Below are 22957 nucleotides of genomic sequence, written 5' to 3' on the forward strand. Positions count from 1 at the left end.
CTGCACTCCTCTGCCCCACAGAGAGTTCTCAGATGGGGTGGTGTTGGCAGGAAACCGCAGAGTGATGTCTATTAGAATGAAAATCCCATGGGGATGACTGGGGCAGTTCACAACTCTCAGAGATGTGGTTTTCGGCTGTCTGCAGAGCCAGACAGACACCACTGCATCGGTTACACTTGGGTCACAATTTCAAAGTATTAATTTGCTAGAAATTTTACATTTTAAAGTGAAAGCTGAGATTCTGACCTCATCATTTGACTCTAGGAGCTGGGGCTCTAGGCACAGCTCTACAGTGCTTATGCTTTATTCTGGCCAAGCTCTTTGGAATACCTTACATAGAAAACAGCTGTATACTCATTTATCATTGAGCTCTAAATCAAATCCACCCAAGTTAGGAAATATTAGCTCACCACACAGGGTCACATCCACCAATGTGATATATGCCATCATGTGCCAGCAATGCTCCTCTGCCATGTACATTGGTCAAACTGGACAGTCTCTACGTAAAAGAATAAATGGACACAAATCAGATGTCAAGAATTATAACATTCATAAACCAGTCGGAGAACACTTCAATCTCTCTGGTCACGCAATTACAGACATGAAGGTCGCTATCTTAAAACAAAAAAACTTCAAATCCAGACTCCAGCGAGAAACTGCTGAATTGGAATTCATTTGCAAATTGGATACTATTAATTTAGGCTTAAATAGAGACTGGGAGTGGCTAAGTCATTATGCAAGGTAGCCTATTTCCCCTTGTTTTTCCTACCCCCCCCCCCGACGTTCTGGTTAAACTTGGATTTATGCTGGAAATGGCCCACCTTGATTATCATACACATTGTAAGGAGAGTGGTCAGTTTGGATGAGCTATTACCAGCAGGAGAGTGAGTTTGTGTGTGTGGTTTTTGGAAAAAAAGGGGGAGGGCGGTGAGAAAACCTGGATTTGTGCTGGAAATGACCCACCTTGATTATCATGCATATTGTAGGGAGAGTGGTCACTTTGGATGAACTATTACCAGCAGGAGAGTGAGTTTGTGTGTGTATGGGAGTGGGGGGTGAGAAAACCTGGATTTGTGCTGGAAATGGCCCACCTTGATTATCATGCACATTGTAGGGAGAGTGGTCACTTTGGATAAGCTATTACCAGCAGGAGAGTGAGTTTGTGTGTGTGTGTTTTGGGGGGTGGGGGGGGAAACCTGGATTTGTGTTGGAAATGGCCCACCTTGATTTTCATACACATTGTAAGGAGAGTGGTCACTTTGGATAAGCTATTACCAGCAGGAGAGTGAGTTTGTGTGTGTGGTTTTTGAAAAAAAAGGGGGGGCGGTGAGAAAACCTGGATTTGTGTTGGAAATGGCCCACCTTGATTTTCATACACATTGTAAAGAGAGTGGTCACTTTGGATGGGCTATTACCAGCAGGAGAGTGAGTTTGGGGGGGGGGGGCGGAGGGTGAGAAAACCTGGATTTGTGCTGAAGATGGCCCAACTTGATTATCATACACATTGTAAGGAGAGTGATCACTTTAGATAAGCTATTACCAGCAGGAGAGTGGGGTGGGAGGAGGTATTGTTTCATGGTCTCTGTGTATATAATGTCTTCTGCAGTTTCCACAGTATGCATCCGATGAAGTGAGCTGTAGCTCACGAAAGCTTATGCTCAAATAAATTGGTTAGTCTCTAAGGTGCCACAAGTACTCCTTTTCTTTTTGTCATCCTAAAGGGATTGCCTGGGAGTCACCTTGGGATTGTGGTTGGTAACAGTTGATTTGCTGTTGGTAGGTATAGGCTCTCTGGTGAGTCGCTGTGGGTGTATATGTGATGAGATAAAATTCTGCATGTAGTTGCATGGCTTTATTTGATTTATTTGTAGTTTTGAGCTGGATGTTGGTCCTGACTTACCCTGTTTGTAACAAAGTTTTTTTGTGTTTGACTCAATACATGATGCCACATTGTTATTTTTACAGAGACCCTTTCTCAGCTATCCTGCAAAGCAACAGCTCTGAGAAGGACTCAGGGGTCATTGTAGATAACCAGCTGTGCATGAGCTTCCAGTGCAATGTGTTATGTTGGCCCCTTTTGCCACAGAGCTCATGTACAGTTGGTTCAAATGCAAAGTTGATCAGCCTGTAAGTGCCTCCATGGAGTAAGGAGGGAGGGTCCCAGACCCTGGGCTCCAGGCCAAACCGAAACATCTAAACATCAATTTTTAGCCCCACAGCCTGAGCCCCACAGGCCAAAGTCAGCTGACCTGAGCCAGCCGAGGCCATGCCACGGGTCGTTTATTCCCGTGTATCCATACCCTATGAATCTATTACAAGGGTTCCTGCTTGATAACGTCTGTTACCTATTCATTAACGTACACTTAGATTAACTTCCCATTTGCCACTCCACCAAGACTGTGCTGCACATTCTGTTGCAATGTACCAGCGGGCAGCTGTGTTAGTCTGTATCCACAAAAACGACAAGGAGCGCGGTGGCACCTTAAAGACTAACAGATTTATTTGGGCATAAGCTTTCACGAAAGCTTATGCCCAAATAAATCTGTTAATCTTTAAGGTGTCACCGGACTCCTTGTTGTTTTTGATTCTATTGCAATGGGATGCCCCATCAGACATGGGGGATATGAGGCCGCCCCACTCCTGCTCTTCACCTGACCCATCTCTACCCATGGGTCTGACCCTTGTGAACCACCCACACAAAGGCTTTGGTGGGATTGAGTTGGGGGAGGGCATAATGCAGCAGAGTCACAGCTCCCCTCCAGCAGTGCCACCCCAGGGGAAGTGCGCTGGTTCTAGATTCATTCTGCTCTGAAAAGCAAAGTCCAGTCTAGATGAAGGCAGTTACTATGCAGGAAGGAGCTCTCCTGGGGACTGAACCTTTACTGGCTATCGGAACAGGAGACCATTAATCCAAGTTTTCTTGTAAATCACTTTATTAGAGCAGGTTAACAATAAATCACTCAGTGAAGCTAGCAGACTGGAAACCCTTCAACCTGTACTTGGGAGCAGATATGAGCATGTTGGGATGGAAGGGGCAGGAAACACAGCAGGTTTGTGGACTCACCTGCAGGCTGAGCTTACTCCTGTTTTTGAACAATGCCCTGGGTGGGTTCTACACACCAGTGTGCTCTGGTGCACCACATGTGTGGTGGTTCTTCTTCTTCCATCCTAGGCGGTGATCAACTCCATCAATGCTCAGATGGCACATTCTCTCCTCAGGGCATGGATGACCATTGCTGTGTGAGGAGAGATCTTGGCCAGTGGAGCACCTTGACATTTTCCCTATTGGTGGGTGCTCATTTATCCCCTGTAGATACTGGGAGGTGCTGGAGGTTCCTATCTCCGCAAAGAACATGAACCCCTCCTCATCCCCTTTCCCACCTCCCTGAAGCTGTAGAAACTGGAGATCTCTTGCTGTCTTCAGATTGTGGTGATCAAGGTTTGCTGACGATCTGTTTGGTTGATTCCTTCTGTTTCATCTATGATGACATTCCTTTCAATCTGTCTGTGAGTGCCACAGTGTCTTGGCAGTGATAATGGGGCAGCTAGTTCCAGTGTCAATCCTAGCACCTCTGAGGCCCCCTCTGTGATCCTAGAAATCATAGAAACATAGAAATGTAGAGCTGGCAGGGACCTCCAGAGGTTGTCTAATCCAGGGAGAAGGGATCAAAAGGAAAATAAATGGCAGACAAGAGGCCAGCAGAGCCCTGAATAAGCCTCCTAGTTAGAGCTGTGTGAAGGGTCTGGGAAGGGAGGAAGCTGCCAATCAGGGAGAGCATGAAGGAGACTGGGAGGGTGAGGTCTGGGAGGAAGTTCTGGCATGGCCTTGGGGGACAAACAGCAGGACACAAGAATATGAAGCACTGCACAGGATGAGCTGCACTTTCCCAAATACACTGATTCTGTGGTGTGTGGAGCAATGAAGTGCATGCGTGGGCAGAGCTCTAACTCTGCGCCTCCCTGTGGGGGCTCCCTCTGATCCACAGCACCCCAGGATGACAAGGTCTGCAGCTCGTCAGATCTGGTACCGTACAGGTCTCAGGGGACACAGCAATGAAAGCTTGTCGTTGGGACTGATTGAGTTATAGTTTGGAAGACATTCAGCTTTCTAGGCAACATAACAGAAGCCACTTCTGTCACCATGCTCACACAATAGCCACGCACTGCTTTGCCATTGAAATCTCCATTGCTCAGCTTGGTTCCTTCTCTGCGAACAGGGGGCAGCGAACAGGGGAGTATGGGAAGGAGAGCCCTACTGAAGAAGGAGCCAGCACTAATGCTTGGGGTGAGCAGCCAGCTTATTTGTCTGTTTGGTTTTTCTTTTAGCTTGCGTAAAGTGCAGAGTGTGGTCTGTTGGGGATTGTGGTGGAAGGCAGCGTGGCTGAAGGTGACCATGAAATGACTGAGGGAATGGTAGGAGTGGAAACAGCAGAATAAAGACAATGGACTTCAAGAAGGCAAACTTCAGCAAACTCAGGGAACTGGTAGGTAAGATCCCATGGGAAGCAAATCCAAGGGAAAAAAGCGCTGGCAATTTTTTAAAGAGACATTATTAAGGGCAAAAGAGCAAACTATGCCAATGAGTAGGAAAGATGGGAAATCTGGTGAGAGACGTCGCTGGCTTCACCAGAAGATTTTCAATGACCTGAAACTCAAAAGAGAGTCACAAAAAGAGGAAGCTAAGTCAAATGACAAACGATGTGTGTGTGTGTATATATATATATATATATATATATATATAAAACCCCCACAAGCACAGAGTCACAAAAAGAGGAAGCTAAGTCAAATGACAAGGGATGTCTGTGTGTGTGTGTGTGTGTGTGTGTGTGTATGTATATGTGTATGTATATATATATAAAACCACAAGCACATAGGGACAAAATTAGAAAGGCCAAGGCACAAAATGAGATTAAACTAGCTAGTGATATAAAGGGTAACTAGAAAGCATTTTATAAATACATGAGAAATGGACAGGGTACAAGTACAGGGTAGCCCCATTACTCAATGAGGAGGGAAAGACAATAATAGAAAATGCAGCAATGGCTGAAGTGTTAAATGCCTTTTTTTGTTTCAGTTTTCCCCAAAAATTTAGCAATGATTGGACAACTAACATAGCAAACATCAGTGTAAATAGCTTAGGATCTGAGGCTAAAACAAGAAAAGAACAAGAATTACTTGGAAAAGTTCGATGTCTTCAAGTCAGCAGGACTGGATGAAATACATTCTAGAATACTTAAGGAACTGGCTGAAGAGATCTATGAGCCATTAGCAATTCTCGTTAAGAACTCATGGAGGATGGGAGAGATACCAGAGGGCTGGAAAAGAGCATATATAGTATCTCTCTATAAAAAGGGGGAAGAAGGACAACCCAAGGAATTATAGACCAGTCAGCTTAACTTCAGTACCTAGAAGGCCAAAGGAGCAAATAGTCAAACAATCAATTTGCAAGCACGTAGAAACAAATAAGGGAATAAATATCAGTCAACATGAATTTGTCAAGAAAAAATCATGTCAAAGCAGTCTAACATCCTTCTCTGACAGGGTAACAAGCCTGGTGGAGAGGAGGAAGCACTTGATGTGATATAGCTTGACTTTAGTAAGGCCTTTGGTACTGTTGTTAGGTGAGAAAAGCTAAACGGGAAGCAGTTATGCCAACCGAACCAAAGTCAGGCTCAGAGAGGCTGCTGGGAAAGTCTCTGAAAGTAGAATGAAGGAATATTTGTTTAAGTTACAGAGAGTGAGAAAAAAGGGGAGGCCTGCATTCCTGTATTTTTGTACCAGATGTGTTGGGAACAGTCCTTGAGATACTGAGGCGCTGTTTTCCACTCCCTGCTCTTGTGTTATGTGTGTTTTAACTCCTCGTCTCCTGGTTGACACCCATACTGATAAGAAAGTTAGTGAAGCACTACGATTTGCAAAAAGTTATCTACAATAAGGGAGGTAGAAGTGCATGCATACAGAGAAAGAGGATTTTAACTAATATAGTGGGGGTGGGCTGCTTTATGAATAAATCTGTGACGCGACGGGACTGTCTATAAAAACGTATGAATTTTACTTAGAGGCTGGCTGGTTCTCTTTGGAGACAGGCTGCTCTCTATTGTTGTGTGCAGTATTCAATAAAGAGCTTTGTGTTTGGACCTTGCTGGTGTTGCCTGTCTCTCTCTGGTCAGACAACGAACTGTGCCGTCTGGGGTTCGAGTCCTCGACACTGTCTCTCACGGCCTTCTCGTAAACAAACTAGAGAAATATACCCTGGACAAACCTAATATAAGGTGGGTGCACAAGTGGCGGGAAAATCTTACTCAGAGGGTTGTTATCAGTGGTTCACAAGCAAGCTGGAAAGGTGTATTGAGTGAGGTCCCAGCCATAGGGATCTTTCCTCGGTCTGGTTCTAGTCAATATCTTCATAAACAGTTTGGATAGTGGCACAGAGAGTACACTTATAAAGTTTGAAGATGATACCAAGCTGGGAGAGGTTGCAACTGCTTTGGAGGATAGAATTACAAGTCAAAATTATCTGGACAAACTGGAGAAATGTTCTAAATTAAACAGGATGAAATTCAATAAGGACAAAAGCAAAGTACAACACTTAGGAATCATAGAATCATAGAATATCAGGGTTGGAAGGGACTCCAGAAGGTCATCTAGTCCAACCCCCTGCTTGAAGCAGGACCAATTCCCAGTTAAATCATCCCAGCCAGGGCTTTGTCAAGCCTGACCTTAAACCTCTAAGGAAGGAGATTCTACCACCTCCCTAGGTAACGCATTCCAGTGTTTCACCACCCTCTTAGTGAAAAAGTTTTTCCTAATATCCAATCTAAACCTCCCCCACTGCAACTTGAGACCATTACTCCTCGTTCTGTCATCTGCTACCATTGAGAACAGTCTAGAGCCATCCTCTTTGGAACCCCCTTTCAGGTAGTTGAAACCAGCTATCAAATCCCCCCTCATTCTTCTCTTCTGTAGACTAAACAATCCCAGCTCCCTCAGCCTCTCCTCATAAGTCATGTGTTCTAGACCCCTAATAATTTTTGTTGCCCTTCGCTGGACTCTCTCCAATTTATCCACATCCTTCTTGTAGTGTGGGGCCCAAAACTGGACACAGTACTCCAGATGAGGCCTCACCAATGTCGAATAGAGGGGAACGATCACGTCCCTCGATCTGCTCGCTATGCCCCTACTTATACATCCCAAAATGCCATTGGCCTTCTTGGCAATAAGGGCACACTGCTGACTCATATCCAGCTTCTCGTCCACTGTCACCCCAAGGTCCTTTTCCACAGAACTGCTGCCTAGCCATTCGGCCCCTAGTCTGTAGCGGTGCATTGGATTCTTCCGTCCTAAGTGCAGGACCCTGCACTTATCCTTATTGAACCTCATCAGATTTCTTTTGGCCCAATCCTCCAATTTGTCTAGGTCCATCTGTATCCTATCCCTCCCCTCCAGCATATCTACCACTCCTCCCAGTATGAATGAATAATCAAACACACAAATATAAAATGGGAATAGCTGCCTAGGAAGGAGTATTGCAGAAAAGGATCTGGAGGTTATAGTAGATCACAAAATAAATATGAGTCAACAATATAACACTGTTGCAAAAAAAGTGATCATCATTCTGGGTTGTATTAGTCAGAGTGTTGTAAGCAAGACATGAGAAGTAATTCTTCCACTCTACTCAGCACTTATAAGGCCTCAGCTGCAGTATTGTGTCCAATTCTGGGCATGTGTGTGGATTTGACAATATTTCTAGAGATTTCTACAACATTTTGCAGACTGGGCAGTGATTTTATGCCATTCCTGGTGCGAAACCATTTGCACTGCCTGCAGACACAGGAAGGGTCAGATGTGTTGTTGCTTGGGATCTTAAGTGATATACCTTTTGATGTGCTCCAGCCTTTTCTCCTGCAAAGGCAATCACAGCTGACTGCAAGAATACAGCTTGTTACAGTGTCCCTGCAAATGAAGTTGCTGAAAGGGAGAAGTGGAGGCGGGGTGTGGGCATGTTCTCCCTTCCTTGCATGAAGCACTTGCATGAGAGGAAAGTGATCAGGAACAGCCAGCATGGATTCACCAAGGGAAGGTCATGCCTGACTAATCTAATCGCCTTTTATGATGAGATTACTGGTTCTGTGGATGAAGGGAAAGCAGTGGATGTATTGTTTCTTGACTTTAGCAAAGCTTTTGACACGGTCTCCCATAGTATTCTTGTCAGCAAGTTAAGGAAGTATGGGCTGGATGAATGCACTATAAGGTGGGTAGAAAGCTGGCTAAATTGTCGGGCTCAACGGGTAGTGATCAATGGCTCCATGTCTAGTTGGCAGCCGGTATCAAGTGGAGTGCCCCAAGGGTCGGTCCTGGGGCCGGTTTTATTCAATATCTTCATAAATGATCTGGAGGATGGTGTGGATTGCACTCTCAGCAAATTTGCGGATGATACTAAACTGGGAGGAGTGGTAGATACGCTGGAGGGGAGGGATAGGATACAGAAGGACCTAGACCAATTGGAAGATTGGGCCAAAAGGAATCTGATGAGGTTCAATAAGGATAAGTGCAGGGTCCTGCACTTAGGACGGAAGAACCCAATGCACAGCTACAGACTAGGGACCGAATGGCTAGGCAGCAGTTCTGCAGAAAAGGACCTAGGGGTGACAGTGGACGAGAAGCTGGATATGAGTCAGCAGTGTGCCCTTGTTGCCAAGAAGGCCAATGGCATTTTGGGATGTATAAGTAGGGGCATAGCGAGCAGATCGAGGGACGTGATCGTTCCCCTCTATTCGACATTGGTGAGGCCTCATCTGGAGTATTGTGTCCAGTTTTGGGCCCCACACTTCAAGAAGGATGTGGATAAATTGGAGAGAGTCCAGCGAAGGGCAACAAAAATGATTAGGGGACTGGAACACATGAGTTATGAGGAGAGGCTGAGGGAGCTGGGATTGTTTAGCCTGCAGAAGAGAAGAATGAGGGGGGATTTGATAGCTGCTTTCAACTACCTGAAAGGGGGTTCCAAAGAGGATGGCTCTAGACTGTTCTCAATGGTAGCAGATGACAGAACGAGGAGTAATGGTCTCAAGTTGCAGTGGGGGAGGTTTAGATTGGATATTAGGAAAAACTTTTTCACTAAGAGGGTGGTGAAACACTGGAATGCGTTACCTAGGGAGGTGGTAGAATCTCCTTCCTTAGAGGTTTTTAAGGTCAGGCTTGACAAAGCCCTGGCTGGGATGATTTAACTGGGAATTGGTCCTGCTTTGAGCAGGGGGTTGGACTAGATGACCTTCTGGGGTCCCTTCCAACCCTGATATTCTATGATTCTATGATTCCTGTAACAAAAGGAAAGCAGGGTTAAGCTCAATTTACCTTCCCAGCTTATGCAGATAGATACCAGAGACTGAGGGGAGGGGAGGATGACACCATCCCCTGCTCCCACACTGGATATTTTACTGATGTGAAAGTGCATTGCCTGGGTCCTGTAGCCATGGTCAGGGAGAACAGATCACTGCCTGCCCTTACCAGGGAAACTGAGGCAGAACAGAGCAAGGTTGTGGCTGAGACTCCAGCTGCAAGTTGGGAATCTGAGGTAGCTAAGGAGTTCTGCCTTTCCTGTGACACCAACGTCTAATCCAGGGAGAAGGGATCGAAAGGAAAATAAATGGCAGATAGAGGCCAGCAGAGCCCTGAATAAGCCTCCTAGTCAGAGCTGTGTGAATGGTCTGGGAGGAGAGGGAACACCCCAGAGGAAGCTGCCAATCAGGTAGAGCATGAAGGTCTGCAGCTCATCAAATCTAGTACTGGACAGGTCTCAGGGGATACAGCAATGAAAGCTTGTCATTGGGACTGATTGAATCACAGTTCAGAAGCCATTCAGCTTTCTGGGCAACATAACAAAAGCCACTTCCATCACCATGCTCACACAATAGCCACGCACTGCTCTGGACCTTGGGGGAAGGCACTTGTCATTGAAATCTCCATTGCTCAGCTTGGTTCCTTCTCTGCGAACAGGGCACAGCGAACAGGGGAGTATGGGAAGGAGAGCCCTACTGAAGAAAGAGCCAGCACTAATGCTTGGGGTGAGCAGCCAGCTTGTTTGTCTGTTTGGTTTTTCTTTTAGCTTGCATAAAGTTCACAGTGTGGTCTGTTGGGGATTGTGGTGGAAGGCAGCGTGGCTGAAGGTGACCATGAAATGACTGAGGGAATGGTAGGAGTGGAAACAGCAGAATAAAGACAATGGACTTCAAGAAGGCAAACTTCAGCAAACTCAGGGAACTGGTAGGTAAGATCCCATGGGAAGCAAGTCCAAGGGAAAAAAGTGCTGGCAATTTTTTAAAGAGACATTATTAAGGGCAAAAGAGCAAACTATGCCAATGAGTAGAAAAGATAGGAAGTTTGGTGAGACACCTCGCTGGCTTCACCAGGAGATTTTCAATGACCTGAAACTTGAAAGAGAGTCACAAAAAGAGGAAGCTAAGTCAAATGACAAGGGATGTGTGTATATATATATATATATAAAACCCCACAAGCACATAGGGACAAAATTAGAAAAGCCAAGGCACAAAATGAGATTAAACTAACTAGGGATATAAAGAGTAACTAGAAAGCATTTTACAAATACATGGGAAGCAAGAGGAGGACCAAGGACAGGGTAGCCCCATTACTCAATGAGGAGGGAAAGACAATAATAGAAAATGCAGCAATGGCTGAAGTGCTAAATGCCTTTTTTTTTTTTTTTTCAGTTTTCACCAAAAATTTAGCAGCGATTGGACAACTAACATAGCCGACATCAGTGTAAATAGGGTAGGATCTGAGCTAAAATAGGAAAAGAACAAGTTAAGAATTACTTGGACAGGTTGGATGTCTTCTAGTCGGCAGGGCCTGATGAAATACATTCTAGAATACTTAAGGAACTGACTGAAGAGATCTCTGAGCCATTAGCAATTCTTGTTGAGAACTGGTTGAGTATGAGACAGATACCAGAGGACTGGAAAAGGGCAAGTATAGCATCTATCTATAAAAAAGGGGGGAATAAGGAAAACCCAAGGAATTATAGACCACTCAGCTTAACTTTGGCACCTAGAAGGACAAAGAAGCAAATGGTCAAACAATTCATAAGCATCTAGAAAAAAAAAGTGAATAAATAACAATCAACATGGATTTGTCAAGAAGAAATTATGTCAAAGTAGCCTAACATCCTTCTCTGACAGGGTAACAAGCCGTGTCGATGGGGGGAAGCAGTAGATGTGATATAGCTTGACTTTAGTAAGGCCTTTCATACCGTCTCACATGACCTTCTCATAAACAAACTAGAGAAATGTAGCCTAGACAAACCTACTATATGGTGGGTGCAGACATGGCTGGAAAACAATACTCAGAGAGTGGTTATCAATGGTTCATAGTGGAACTGGAATGGCCTATCGACTGGGGTCCCGCAGGGATCTGTCCTCAGTCTCATTCTGTTCAATATCTTCATAAATAATTTGGATAATGGCACAGAGAGTACACTTATAAAGTTTGCAGACAATACCAAGCTGGGAGGGGTTGCAAACACCTTGGAGGACAGGATTACAATTCCAAATGATCTTGACGCACTGGAGAAATGGTCTGAATTAATAGGATGAAATGCAATAAGAACAAAGGTGTATTTACCTCGGGGTCTGTGACAACTGGATCGCAGGCTCCAAATACCTCCCTGGGGAAGAGATTTCTCAGAGTATACAGTGCTTCCACCAAGCAGGAAGATCCAATGCTTAGCAGCTGATGCTAGATCAGTTCAGACTAGAAATACAGCACACATTTTTGACAGTGAGGGTAAATTCTTAGAGCTATTTAGCAGGAGCTTTCAGGGTTTCAGAGTTTGTTTTCATTTTGCATTGGAAGAAAACCCAAAACTTTTGAACATTTACAGAACAATGGAATTGTGTCCAAAGGCTGGTTTTCCATTCAGGAGAACATGTCAATATCTGGGGAGGGGAAAGAGAGAGCCTGTGTGTGTGTGTGGCCTGGTATGTGGGAGACCTGAGTTCCAGCCACTGCTCTGCCCGGTTTAGAGTGCCCAGGGTGGGTGCTACACTCCAATGTGCTCTGGTGCATCTCATGTTCAGTCCTCCTTTTCCCACAACAGAGGGTGGCAACACCAGCAGGACTAAGATGGCACTTCAGGGCATGCATGATCACCTCTGTGTGAGGAGAGATCTTGGCCAGTAGAGGCACCTGGACAGTTTCCTGATTAGTGGATGGATCATTTATCCCAATTTCACTCATTCCATAGTGTGTGGAAGAAAGAAGTGCAAGCATGGACAGAGCTCTTCCTCTCCGCCACCCCTAATCCTTGACACCCCAGGATGGCCGGTTCTGCAGCTTGTCAGCTCTGGCGGTGGCCAGGTCACAGGGGAGGCAGAAATAAAAGCTTCTTGTTGAGACAGATGGAACCATTGAATCATAGAATCATAGAATCATAGAACATCAGGGTTGGAAGGGACCCCAGAAGGTCATCTAGTCCAACCCCCTGCTCAAAGCAGGACCAATTCCCAGTTAAATCATCCCAGCCAGGGCTTTGTCAAGCCTGACCTTAAAAACCTCCAAGGAAGGAGATTCTACCACCTCCCTAGGTAACGCATTCCAGTGTTTCACCACCCTCTTAGTGAAAAAGTTTTTCCTAATATCCAATCTAAACCTCCCCCACTGCAACTTGAGACCATTACTCCTCGTTCTGTCATCTGCTACCATTGAGAACAGTCTAGAGCCATCCTCTTTGGAACCCCCTTTCAGGTAGTTGAAAGCAGCTATCAAATCCCCCCTCATTCTTCTCTTCTGCAGGCTAAACAATCCCAGCTCCCTCAGCCTCTCCTCATAACTCATGTGTTCCAGTCCCCTAATCATTTTTGTTGCCCTTCGCTGGACTCTCTCCAATTTATCCACATCCTTCTTGAAGTGTGGGGCCCAAAACTGGACACAGTACTCCAGATGAGGCCTCACCAATGTCGAATAGAGGGGAACGATCACATCCCTCGATCTGCTCGCTATGCCCCTACTTATACATCCCAAAATGCCATTGGCCTTCTTGGCAACAAGGGCACACTGCTGACTCATATCCAGCTTCTCGTCCACTGTCACCCCTAGGTCCTTTTCCGCAGAACTGCTGCCTAGCCATTCGGTCCCTAGTCTGTAGCTGTGCATTGGGTTCTTCCGTCCTAAGTGCAGGACCCTGCACTTATCCTTATTGAACCTCATCAGATTCCTTTTGGCCCAATCTTCCAATTGTTTGGAAGCCATTCATCTTCCCGGGCTACAGAACACCAGCCATTTCCATCACTGCGCTCACACAACAGCCAGGCGCTGCTCTGGACCTTGTGAGAAGGTGCTGTCATTGAAAAGTCCCCTGGCCAGGTTGGTTCCTTCTCTTACCCCCTTGCTCTCTGCTCAATAGTGTGGGTGTTTGTACAGGGTGATCTGAGGACTGTGCAGGTTTTCAGTAATCAGCTGGAGAGAGGTGATCTCATCATTCATATCATGACCGACAAAGGTGGTATTCATCTTCCCCAAACACCCTGATCTTGCCCGAACAAAGATGATGCTGGTAGGCCACCCAGGAATGACCTTCAGCGAGGAGATGCAGTCCTTCCAGTCTACAGACTCCAGGTGGGAGATGTCAGGGGTCAATTCTCTGAAGTAACTGTTGAAGTTTCCATGCTCATAAATGATGATCTTATTCATTGTGGTGGGTGTTGTGGAATCCCTGCAGTTGGATCTTGGAGCGAAAAGAGCCTGACCCACTGCGGAGAGAAGACAGAAAGAAAGAGAGTCATGGTTTGGGAGGCAGCCCCTGATCAGTGGAGACTTGCTGTACTGTGAGGAAAATGAGGAAATTAGTGTCATTTGAAACAACAGATAAATACACGAGTAGCTGAACAAACTGAGTGGGAGCATGCTCCTTCCTCAGGTGATTAGCCGGGGGGATAACAGGGCCTTTGTTCTGTCCAGCTGTCTCCAACAACTCTTGCATGACTCTCTACCTGCAACTCTCCCTCCCCATCGCTCTCATCCTCTCCCAGCTACTAACCTCCCTTTTCCCACTCAGATATTCTTACCCTCTCCCTCTTCTAGCTCCTTCCCCTCACAAGAATGCTCCTTTATCTTCACAACACCAACCCTGGACCCACTCCTGCCTCTCCATTACTACCCACCACCCAGGAGTCCTCCTTGGTGTGCCGGAGGTTGGTCCTGGCGGGAATAACCAGGATCGGAGACCTCCTGGTCTATGACCTGGGGGGTTGGGTGGTTCCCCAGGCGCTCAGTTGGCGCATGGGGCTCTCCACCCTTACGACCCCTTGGCACGTACTCCAGGAGGGAGAGGCAGCCCTGTCTCCTGCGGCTCAGTTTTATCTCAAGCGGGTCCTGCGAGAAGGTGCGCCCCGCCCGCCCCTCACTCCAGACCCTCCGGATCTTTCCTTTGGCCCCCTGCCCCCTGAGCCTTCCTGGCCTCCCCTTCCTTGTACCTCGAGCCGGCTGCGTGCTATGCAGCCAGTTCGTTTCCACACCGCGTCAAGGGACCATCTATACGCACTTGTGCTGCACATGCTACATTACCCCACCCTCGTGTCCCGCCCTGATACCAAGTGGCGGGACCTTTCACCAGCAGTGTAGGGTGGGGAACCCCAGTGGGCCAGTTTACATTCCATCTGAGTCCCGCAGCCTGCTGGGGATATCAGCTGGTGGCTCCTGCATGAAGCCTTGAGCATGGGCTTGTACTTGGCACGGTTCACCTCCGTCCCTGAAGCATGCACCTTTTGTGGCGTGAGGGAGACCCTGGTGCATGCGTACCTTCAGTGCACCAGGCTGCAGCTCCTCCAGCTCCTCCAGAACCTCTTATTGAGGTTCTGGCTGCATTTTTCCCCACACTTATTTATTTACGCACACCCTATCCAAGGCCCCACAAAGTCACGGGACCACCTCGTCAACCTCCTCCTAGCCATGGCCAAGGTGGCCATCTGTAACACCAGGGAGAAGAGGTTGGCAGAGGTGGGGCCCTGTGACTGTGGGGCTGTTTTTCATTCTTTTATCTGTTCATGTATCCGGGCAGAGTTGCTCTGGGTAGCATTCACCGTCTCTCTCGAGGCCTTTGAGGAGCAGTGGGTGCTGTCCAGGGTTCTCTGCTTGGTGTCCCCTTCTGGTTCCCTTGTTTTGGCCCTTTGACCTTCACGCCTGTTCCCGTTATTGCATTTGTTGTCCCCCAAACTCAGTTGGGTTCCAGGTTTAGTAGACCCTCCCTAGGCTGGGGGAGGGGCTTTTAGCAGTGGGTGAGCTAGCGCTCGCCCATGTCCCAGTGCTCAAAAGGACCACCCACCTTCCCTTCTTCGCTGGACCCAAATGAGCCATTTACAACTGTTCTATTGTGTTCTTCTCCAACCTTATCCTGCAGCCCCTTCATTCTGCCTTCCACCCTTTCCATTCCACCGAAACAGCTCTCACTAAGGGTATGTCTACAGTGCAATGTAGGAACTGGAACTAGGGGTGCTGGGGGTGCTGCAGCACCCCCTGACTTGAAGTGGTTTCCATTATATACAGGGTTTATATACAGGGTTTCAATGACTCTCAGCGCCCCCACTATAAAAATTGTTCCAACTCCCCTGAACTGCAATTGGGAGCTGTGATTGCAGTATGTGTAGATAGACCTCAGCTCGCTTTGAGCTAGCTCGATCAAAGCTAACGCAAGTAACAACAGCAGGGAGGTCTCAGCAGGACAGGCTAGCTCTGCCCATCCAGGGCTCTAGGTACAAATGATCAGGCTGGTCCCATCCGACCTTAAAGTCTCCAAGTTAAGCTGGATACAGCCTGCTGACCTACGTGTGAAAACCCTGGTTCAAGAGACTGTCAGACAAAGAACTGAAAATAATCTAATGATCCATTGACTGAGGAAAGGGGGACAGGGGTCGCTCTCACCCCATCCAAAATCTGATATGAGATTGTGACCCAAACAGAACCAGGTCCTGTGAGAGAACCTGAATTACTTTGAAGCCTACTGGGGTCCTATGTGGCATACAGGTATTGCGTGATAAGCATGGGTGTGAACTGTTTATTGTTTTATGATATCCTTTCTCTGTAACAGTTTTGTTTTGAATAAATAATACTCTGCTGTATAAGGGCTGGCTGGTCACTGGTTAACTCTGCCACTGCCTTGCAGGCAGCAGGATGGCAGGTGCTGGACTAAACTCAGGCCTGGTCTACACCTAAAATTTAGGTCAATCTAGCTTCATCACTCAGGCCTGTGAAAAATTTTATGCCCTGTGTGACCTAATTAGGTCAACCTGACCCCCACGGTAGATACACCTAGTTTGACGAAAGGATTCTTCCATCCACCCAGCTACCGCCTCTTGGAGAGGTGGATTACCTACATGGGTGGAAAGCCCCTTCTGTCAGTGTAGAACATATTTACACAACAGTGCTACAGCTGCGTATCTAGGGCAGCATATCTGTGCCATTTGTGCCATTGTACTGCTGTAGTGTAAACAAGCTTCAGACCTGTTCAGGTGATCCCAACAAAGGACAGGAGGAGTTGCCTAAATCCCTGATCAGGACTGCGAAGAACGTGGGTTCTGCAATGAGAAAGGTGACAGCTAGAGGCCCGAGACCTAAGTGGGGTGCCCTCACGCCAGCCACAAAGGAGTCATTGGTGCAGTTACCTCAGGAACTGTGACCGGGTGGCCGTGTGTGTGTGGGATCTGTGACAGTGAAGAGGAATTGTCAATAAAAGCCAACAGCAGTAAAAGCAAGTGTTGTAGGAGGGAAAAGCACGAACAAAAAGTGTCTCCCAGCCTGTTCAGGAAAGGAAAAAGGAAGGATGAATATGGAGCAGCTGAATAAAATTCAGCTGGCTGAGATATGCAGAGTGAGAAAAGTAAGCTGTCAAGGGTTGACAAAGGCACAGCTAACTGAACTGCTGCAGTCTGAGAACCAGAAAAGAAAGGATGGTCCAGGATCGCAAGGTTCCTGGCAGAAGTTCCAGCAGCCAGGGGAAATTGTGGAGATGACTTCCGAAAGGGAAGCAGGGTAAGGACAAAAGAGGCAACAATCATGCTCCATCTAGACTGTGTCAGAGACTGGGACTTGCGCAACTGTGCCTAGTGGTTACAACAGGGGTTGTGCCTAGTGGTTACAACAGGGGTTGTGCCTAGTGGTTAGAGCACGGTGTTGCACTGTCTGGAGTGGCTCACAACCTTGCATGCCTACCTCAGGGCAGACTGTCAAAATCAGAACAGACACCCCACACTGCTGCTATGAAGAACAACATATGTGAAAAGTCACCGCAGTGAAAAGTCATGTGACTTCCTCACATGGAAGCACTTGGTTTCATGCAGTCTACTTTTTACTTAGGCAGCATCAGAGACTCGCATGAGTCTGAGCTCGACCAGGGCGGATCTTAACTGTGAGGTGAACTGAGGCGGCCGCCTCAGGTGCCAGACTGGGGGCAGGGGCTACACTTGTTCTTGTTGAACCACATCAGATTTCTTTTGGACCACTCCTCCAATTTGTGTAGGTTACTGTGGACCCTATCCATACCCTCCAGCGTTATCTGCCTCTCTCCCCATCTTAGTGTTATCTGCTTATGTACCTCTCTAGCACCCCGCAGGAGCCTGGCCTGATTAACACTAACTTCTCGGGAGCTTCCTGTTTCCTGCTGCTTCCCTGAACCCACTTGAGGAGAACAGGAAGTCAACTGAAATAGTAGGAGCCAGTTAGGCCCTTAAGACGCTGATATCTTCCCTCACTCAGACCCTGCTACCAGCCTGCTTATTTGTCCCCTTCAGTAGAGTGCTGAGAGCCACTATAGCTGGCACAGAACAGCTGTCATGAGTGAAAGAAGAAAAAGCCCCTCTGGGACAGCATTCAGAAAAAGAAAGAAAGCAAAGGAAGCTTTTCTAGCTAAGCAGGAAGGAGCTCTCCTAAGATACATAGACACAAATGTTCAGGGTGAGCCTTCTGGCCCCACTGAAATGATGCCTGATCTGCCAGTTAGTCAGAGTACAGGTGACCTGGCAGCTACTGCAGCATCCATATCTCCATCTCAATTGAATGTAACCATGCAAATTCCTGAAGAAAAGTGTAGAACAGAGAAGAGTGTGGTGGAGGCGCAAGGAACAGGTGCTGCTGAGTTTACTTCCTTAAGTCTAGATGATCCAGGACTGTGGACCCACTTGAACAGTAGCCCGAGGGACTTCCTTGTACTGCATGGGCCACAGCAAGTAAAAAAAAACCTTCCTGTTCCCCAAAGACAATGAAAATAGATGTTTCCATCCTACACATTACTGGTGTGAAATCCCCAATGGTGACAAAGTGGCGAGGCCATGGGTACTCAAAAACCCAGAATGCTGCGTACTGTTTTTGTTGCAAATTCTTCCAGTCTTATGTTCCAGCCACATTGGGTTCTACAGGAACAAAGGACTGGAAAAATCTGGCTAGAAATCTGGCATGCCATGAGAAGGCAGCAAATCACCAGAGAGCAGTCCATAGATGGAAAGAGCTTTGGACGAGCCTAAGGTTAAAGGTAGATGATCAGCGTCAAGTTACTCTGAAACCTATCAAGGGAAGAGTGCATCAGAGTCTTTTTACTGGCCCAGCCCTTTCACTACGTTACTCATACTCGAAGAGGCAGTGGTACAGCAAACAGTGGGAGAGTTATCTGCTTTTCATGCTCTGTAGGGCTAGGCAGGGGGAGGAGGCATGTGGAGCAGTTTGTTTCTGTACGTAGACATGTCCCTTGGATCCTCCCAAGGGATCTCTAGGAAACTTCCATGGAGGTGTTCTGCAACCCTCTTGCAAAAGTTTCTAGAGATGGCTGCCTTATTTCTTCCTCCACGATGGGACGCTTTTCCACACCACTCCATGGTGAATTCAGCTGGCACCATTGCATACAGGCCCAGGTACGTTCCCCAGTAGCCGTTGTGCTCACTGTGCCTTTTGGTATTCTCAGGAGCATGATATCAGCGAAAACCACCACCACCTGTGGAAAATAGTGTCAATATTCCGTCCAATTTAAAAATCCTCCCTTGTTCTTTTAGCTCAGACTAGGAAAAGAACCCAGGGGTCCTGAGTCCCAGTCCTGTGCTCTTATTTGAGTTATATCTTAGCCAAACAGAACTTACAATGGGACATGATTTATTAGCTTCTTACCGATAATAGTCCCAGCCTCAGTCCCTATAAAGGACAGAGCCCTTTATAGGTATGATCCTGTTGCCAAAGAACTTTTCCTAGGGAAGAATAATTCCTTCCTCTAGGGACCTCCGGATGAATTCTTATGGCCTGTGTTTTCCAAGAAATCAAAGCAGAGGATTGTAATGATCTCTTCTGGCCTTAAAAATCTAGGAACATCTAAATGATGTGAGCCATCTGAAGGACACTAACTAACCACAAGAGGGAAAGGGACTGGTTTAGACAACAAAAGCTGTAACTAGTGTCTTGTCTATACCCAAAGTTTCCTTTGCCATTATTCTCAATAGGTGGTTCTCCACTGGGGGAAGCTGTAGTACAAACAGTGTTGTGACCTTACAAACTCCAGAATACCAACTGGTAGATGGTTCACTGTTCTGTAACAATAATTCCTATCAGACCTGACACACTCACTGCACCTAACATGCTGCTTTCATAGTATTTATCCAAACGAGGGTCGTATTGATCCTCATGATTATTGTGTGATATATTTGGGGGCACTGTTTAAGGAGTTATGTATGTGTGCTGAAAGAGATGTTCATAAAATATATTTAAGAGGCAGAGCTGACAAACGGACGTAGGCTGTTTGTTCTCTGCGTTCTTCACTGGCAACTGTTACAGGAAGTCTTTGAAGTATGCACAGAGCAACCAAAGCATTTGGAAAGAGAGTGGTCGTCTTATTTGCGCACATCTATTCCAGAGCAGCCTTTGGCATTGATCCTGCTGAAATGTAACCTGAAAGGGCTTTCAGTTCATCACCTAAATCACTCGCATCAACATCGCGCATGTGCTCATGTCTCAGCACTGTCTCTCGTGCCCAGCATTGCTGGTGTAGATCTTCTTCAGGTATAGTGAGGAACTCCTCACTATACCTGGAGAAGACCTACACCAGCAATGCAGGGCATACAACATCCCAAATATACTGCTGTGTTCATTCCTTGAGATGCATGAAACGTTCTTCAACTGACTGTATTGCACAAACTAGCACCTGGTTAAAGAATTCAACTTAGAATTGTTGTTGGTGTCTCTTATGGGATTATCTCATGCCTCGTAATCAAAATGTCTTCTTCTTTAGTGACTCTTGTGAATTGTTAGTCTGGATCTGTAAAAGGGGCAAAGAATCCTGTTGCACCTTGAATGGGTGGGAAAATAGCTTTAGTGTGACGTTCCTCTACCAACTTCTGTGCACTCTTCAGAACGTTTTGAAATCTTTCATCTGACCGGTAAGACTGTACGTATGACTTTGCTTTGTCCAATTGTTCCATTGCTCCAGATATATCAAGGGCAACACCTTGCAGTCTCTTGCTTACCACATTTATTTCAAACAGTATGTCATGCCACAACACTAAGCCACACAGAAATTTGCAGTTCCCTCTGCCACTGTTAGCCCAGGAACACTTCCTGTCATAGCATTATCCTCCATAATGTGTTTCTGAGTACAGAAGCCATGGCCACTCCACTTTGTCACCTTTGGGGATTTCACGCCAGTAATGTGTGCGGAAACTTCTATTTTCATTGTCTTTGGGGAACGAGAAGTTTTTTTTCACTTGCTGTGGCTCAGGCACTACAAGGAAGTCCCTCGGGGCACAGGGACGAGCGGCGTCTGTGGGTAGGATTATATTTTTCGAGCATAGCTCACAATAGAACTTATCTATCTGGTGAGTAGTGCTGGTGATAGGCCACTGACGCCCCTAAGCAGGAATATTCCCCCCTGCCCACACACATGTACACAATACTAAAACATGCAAGTTCTTATAATAAAAAGCAAAAGGGAGATGCTTGAGCTGCATGTGGTTCTAAGCAATTGCTTAGTCTTGCTTATGCCTAGTGCCAGCTCTTCTAGTGAGATAAGCTAGAAGTCAAACAATAAAAAATAGCAAGTGGGAGAGAGGGAGATGGCAGAGAAAGAAATTAAAGGACTGTAGACGGAAATGAAGATTTTCATAGAAAAGGCATAACACTGCAAAGAAATTTATATGGACAGTAGCTGAGGCCAAGATTCTTCGATGATTTGCATCCCTATAAATGCAGTTCCTACCCTTAGAAAACACTTAAACCAACAGTGTCAATACCAGCCAGAGCCCAGCAGACCAGCACAAGAGTCACAATTTCCCTTTTTGCAGTTTCTCCAAGAACCGAAGAATCAGCGCAGGCTTGGAAAACAACAATTAGAAACACTCTCGCTCCAGCTCTCAGCTCGCCGATCCTTTTGGGACCTGAGTCTCTTGTTCCAAGTCTGGGGAATGGAATTATTATAGTTGTGATTTTCACCGACTGGATCAGAAGCAGAAAGCTGGCTTCGTGTGAGCTTATTATTACCTCCCTGAGAGTCTCCAGGTTTCTCCCACCATGGAGTGTAATGCTAAGCAACGTCATTTATATCTTTTTTCCATGGACTTCTGCACTCGAATGCAAACACAAAGCATTCGGACTCTTGTGGGATTGTGTAAACTTGGTCAGTCTCTGGTGTGCCACCTGGCTTAGCGTCTTCATCTCTCTAAAGTTTGCCAACTTCACCCAATACTTTTTTCTCTTGTTGAAGCTGAGAATTGTTTTGCTGGTGCCAAGGCTTCTCCTGGACTCCCGGATTGCTTCCTTCTTCAGTGCCATCCCATTAGTCTGACTTGATGTTGGGGTTGATCTACGCAACTCAAGAAAAAGCCCAGAAGGAAACAAAACCTTGACTGAGTCTAAGGATATCCCAGATCTCTCCTTTATGCCTATGGAAGTAATTGTATCTGCCATCCCTTTCATTATATTCTTGGTTTCATCCATCCTATTGCTCATCTCTCAATGGAAATACACAAAGAAAATGAAAACCAATGTTACTGGTTTCAAAGATCTCCGTGTGAAAGCCCCACACCAATGTCATGAAATCTCTGCTTTCCTTCTTTACCCTCTTCATTATATATTTTGTGACTATAATATCATTCTGACGGAGACAATAAAATTTCAAAACCCTTATGAAGTTCTACTTTCTGCATATCCTTCTGGACACCTCATTATTTTGGTTCTGACCAATCCAAAACCGAAACCGTTGTCAGGAAGAGTCTGCATACAATCAAATGCCGACCATGAATCCTAAAGATCCAAAGAGGGGGCCTTTCACTCTCATCCAACGTAGGAAGGGACTCAAATCCATAGTCTCCATTTCACATGAGATGTTTTTTTCCTCCATGCTATTCCTCAGATAAATGATTTGCTGAATTGCTGTTTCACTCCCAGTCCTGCATGGAAAAGGCTCCCACCTTTTTACACTCTCCTTCTCTGTTCTCACAGATCCTTAATTAATAACCACTCTTTCCATGAACTATTCCTACGTTAGCCTACTGCAGCACCCTTTTCTGAATTCTTGGCCTGCATTTCAGTTCAGTAGTGTTCAGTTATAACCTCTGTGTCTTATTGTTTCTTTGGCACAAACCAAATATATTTAAGTTGCTATTTACGGCCATAACGAATACTTTTCTAGTAGGGTCTTACTTCTGCATGCCCTCATTCAACATTGTGAAATATTGGTGACTGAAATCAAGTGTAATTGCGTGTGTAATTATAAAATAGATCTGGGACACAGATCTGGGACACAGCGGCATAAAAGAGTAAAAAGCTGAAAGGCCACTGGCACAGCTACCTGGACAATCTGAAGACTTGCCACTTTGACAAATATGGTTAATTATGCTTGCAGTATTCCTTGTACAGCTTTGTGTGCTGCAAATACTGAGGTCTCCTGAGAGCAAATACTTATTGAATTGTCTAAGGCAATTAG

The 22957-nt window shown here is 46.2% G+C and overlaps 3 protein-coding genes across 9 annotated transcripts in view; 2 read left to right on the plus strand and 1 right to left on the minus strand.

Annotated features, from left to right (window-relative positions):
* LOC144929340 (uncharacterized) overlaps nt 1-22957 on the plus strand; it is a 94295-nt gene that overhangs the window by 62661 nt on the left and 8677 nt on the right. The window contains exons 3-4 of one of the 6 annotated variants that reach the window (XR_013634595.1): nt 4327-4488; nt 5075-6134. The exons of 3 other annotated variants lie outside the window; for them this stretch is intronic. The gene's annotated coding sequence lies outside the window, so the exon portion shown is untranslated. Of the gene's footprint in view, nt 1-4326; nt 6135-22957 lie in introns of those variants that run through there. 2 more of the 6 variants (XR_013634594.1, XR_013634593.1) reach the window with 2 other exon arrangements.
* Nucleotides 1-22957, minus strand: part of CSTA (cystatin A) — a 56783-nt gene that overhangs the window by 24478 nt on the left and 9348 nt on the right. For both annotated transcript variants that reach the window (XM_078848680.1, XM_073310754.2), the window contains exon 2: nt 411-499. The gene's annotated coding sequence lies outside the window, so the exon portion shown is untranslated. The remainder of the gene's footprint in view (nt 1-410; nt 500-22957) is intronic.
* LOC144930244 (taste receptor type 2 member 7-like) lies at nt 18820-22130 on the plus strand. Its single transcript, XM_078851790.1, is given in 3 exon segments — nt 18820-18908; nt 21430-22051; nt 22053-22130. Coding segments are annotated over 3 exon segments (789 nt in total).

This window comes from Lepidochelys kempii, chromosome 1 (assembly GCF_965140285.1).
Source record: "Lepidochelys kempii isolate rLepKem1 chromosome 1, rLepKem1.hap1, whole genome shotgun sequence".
Classification (NCBI taxonomy): domain Eukaryota; kingdom Metazoa; phylum Chordata; order Testudines; family Cheloniidae; genus Lepidochelys; species Lepidochelys kempii.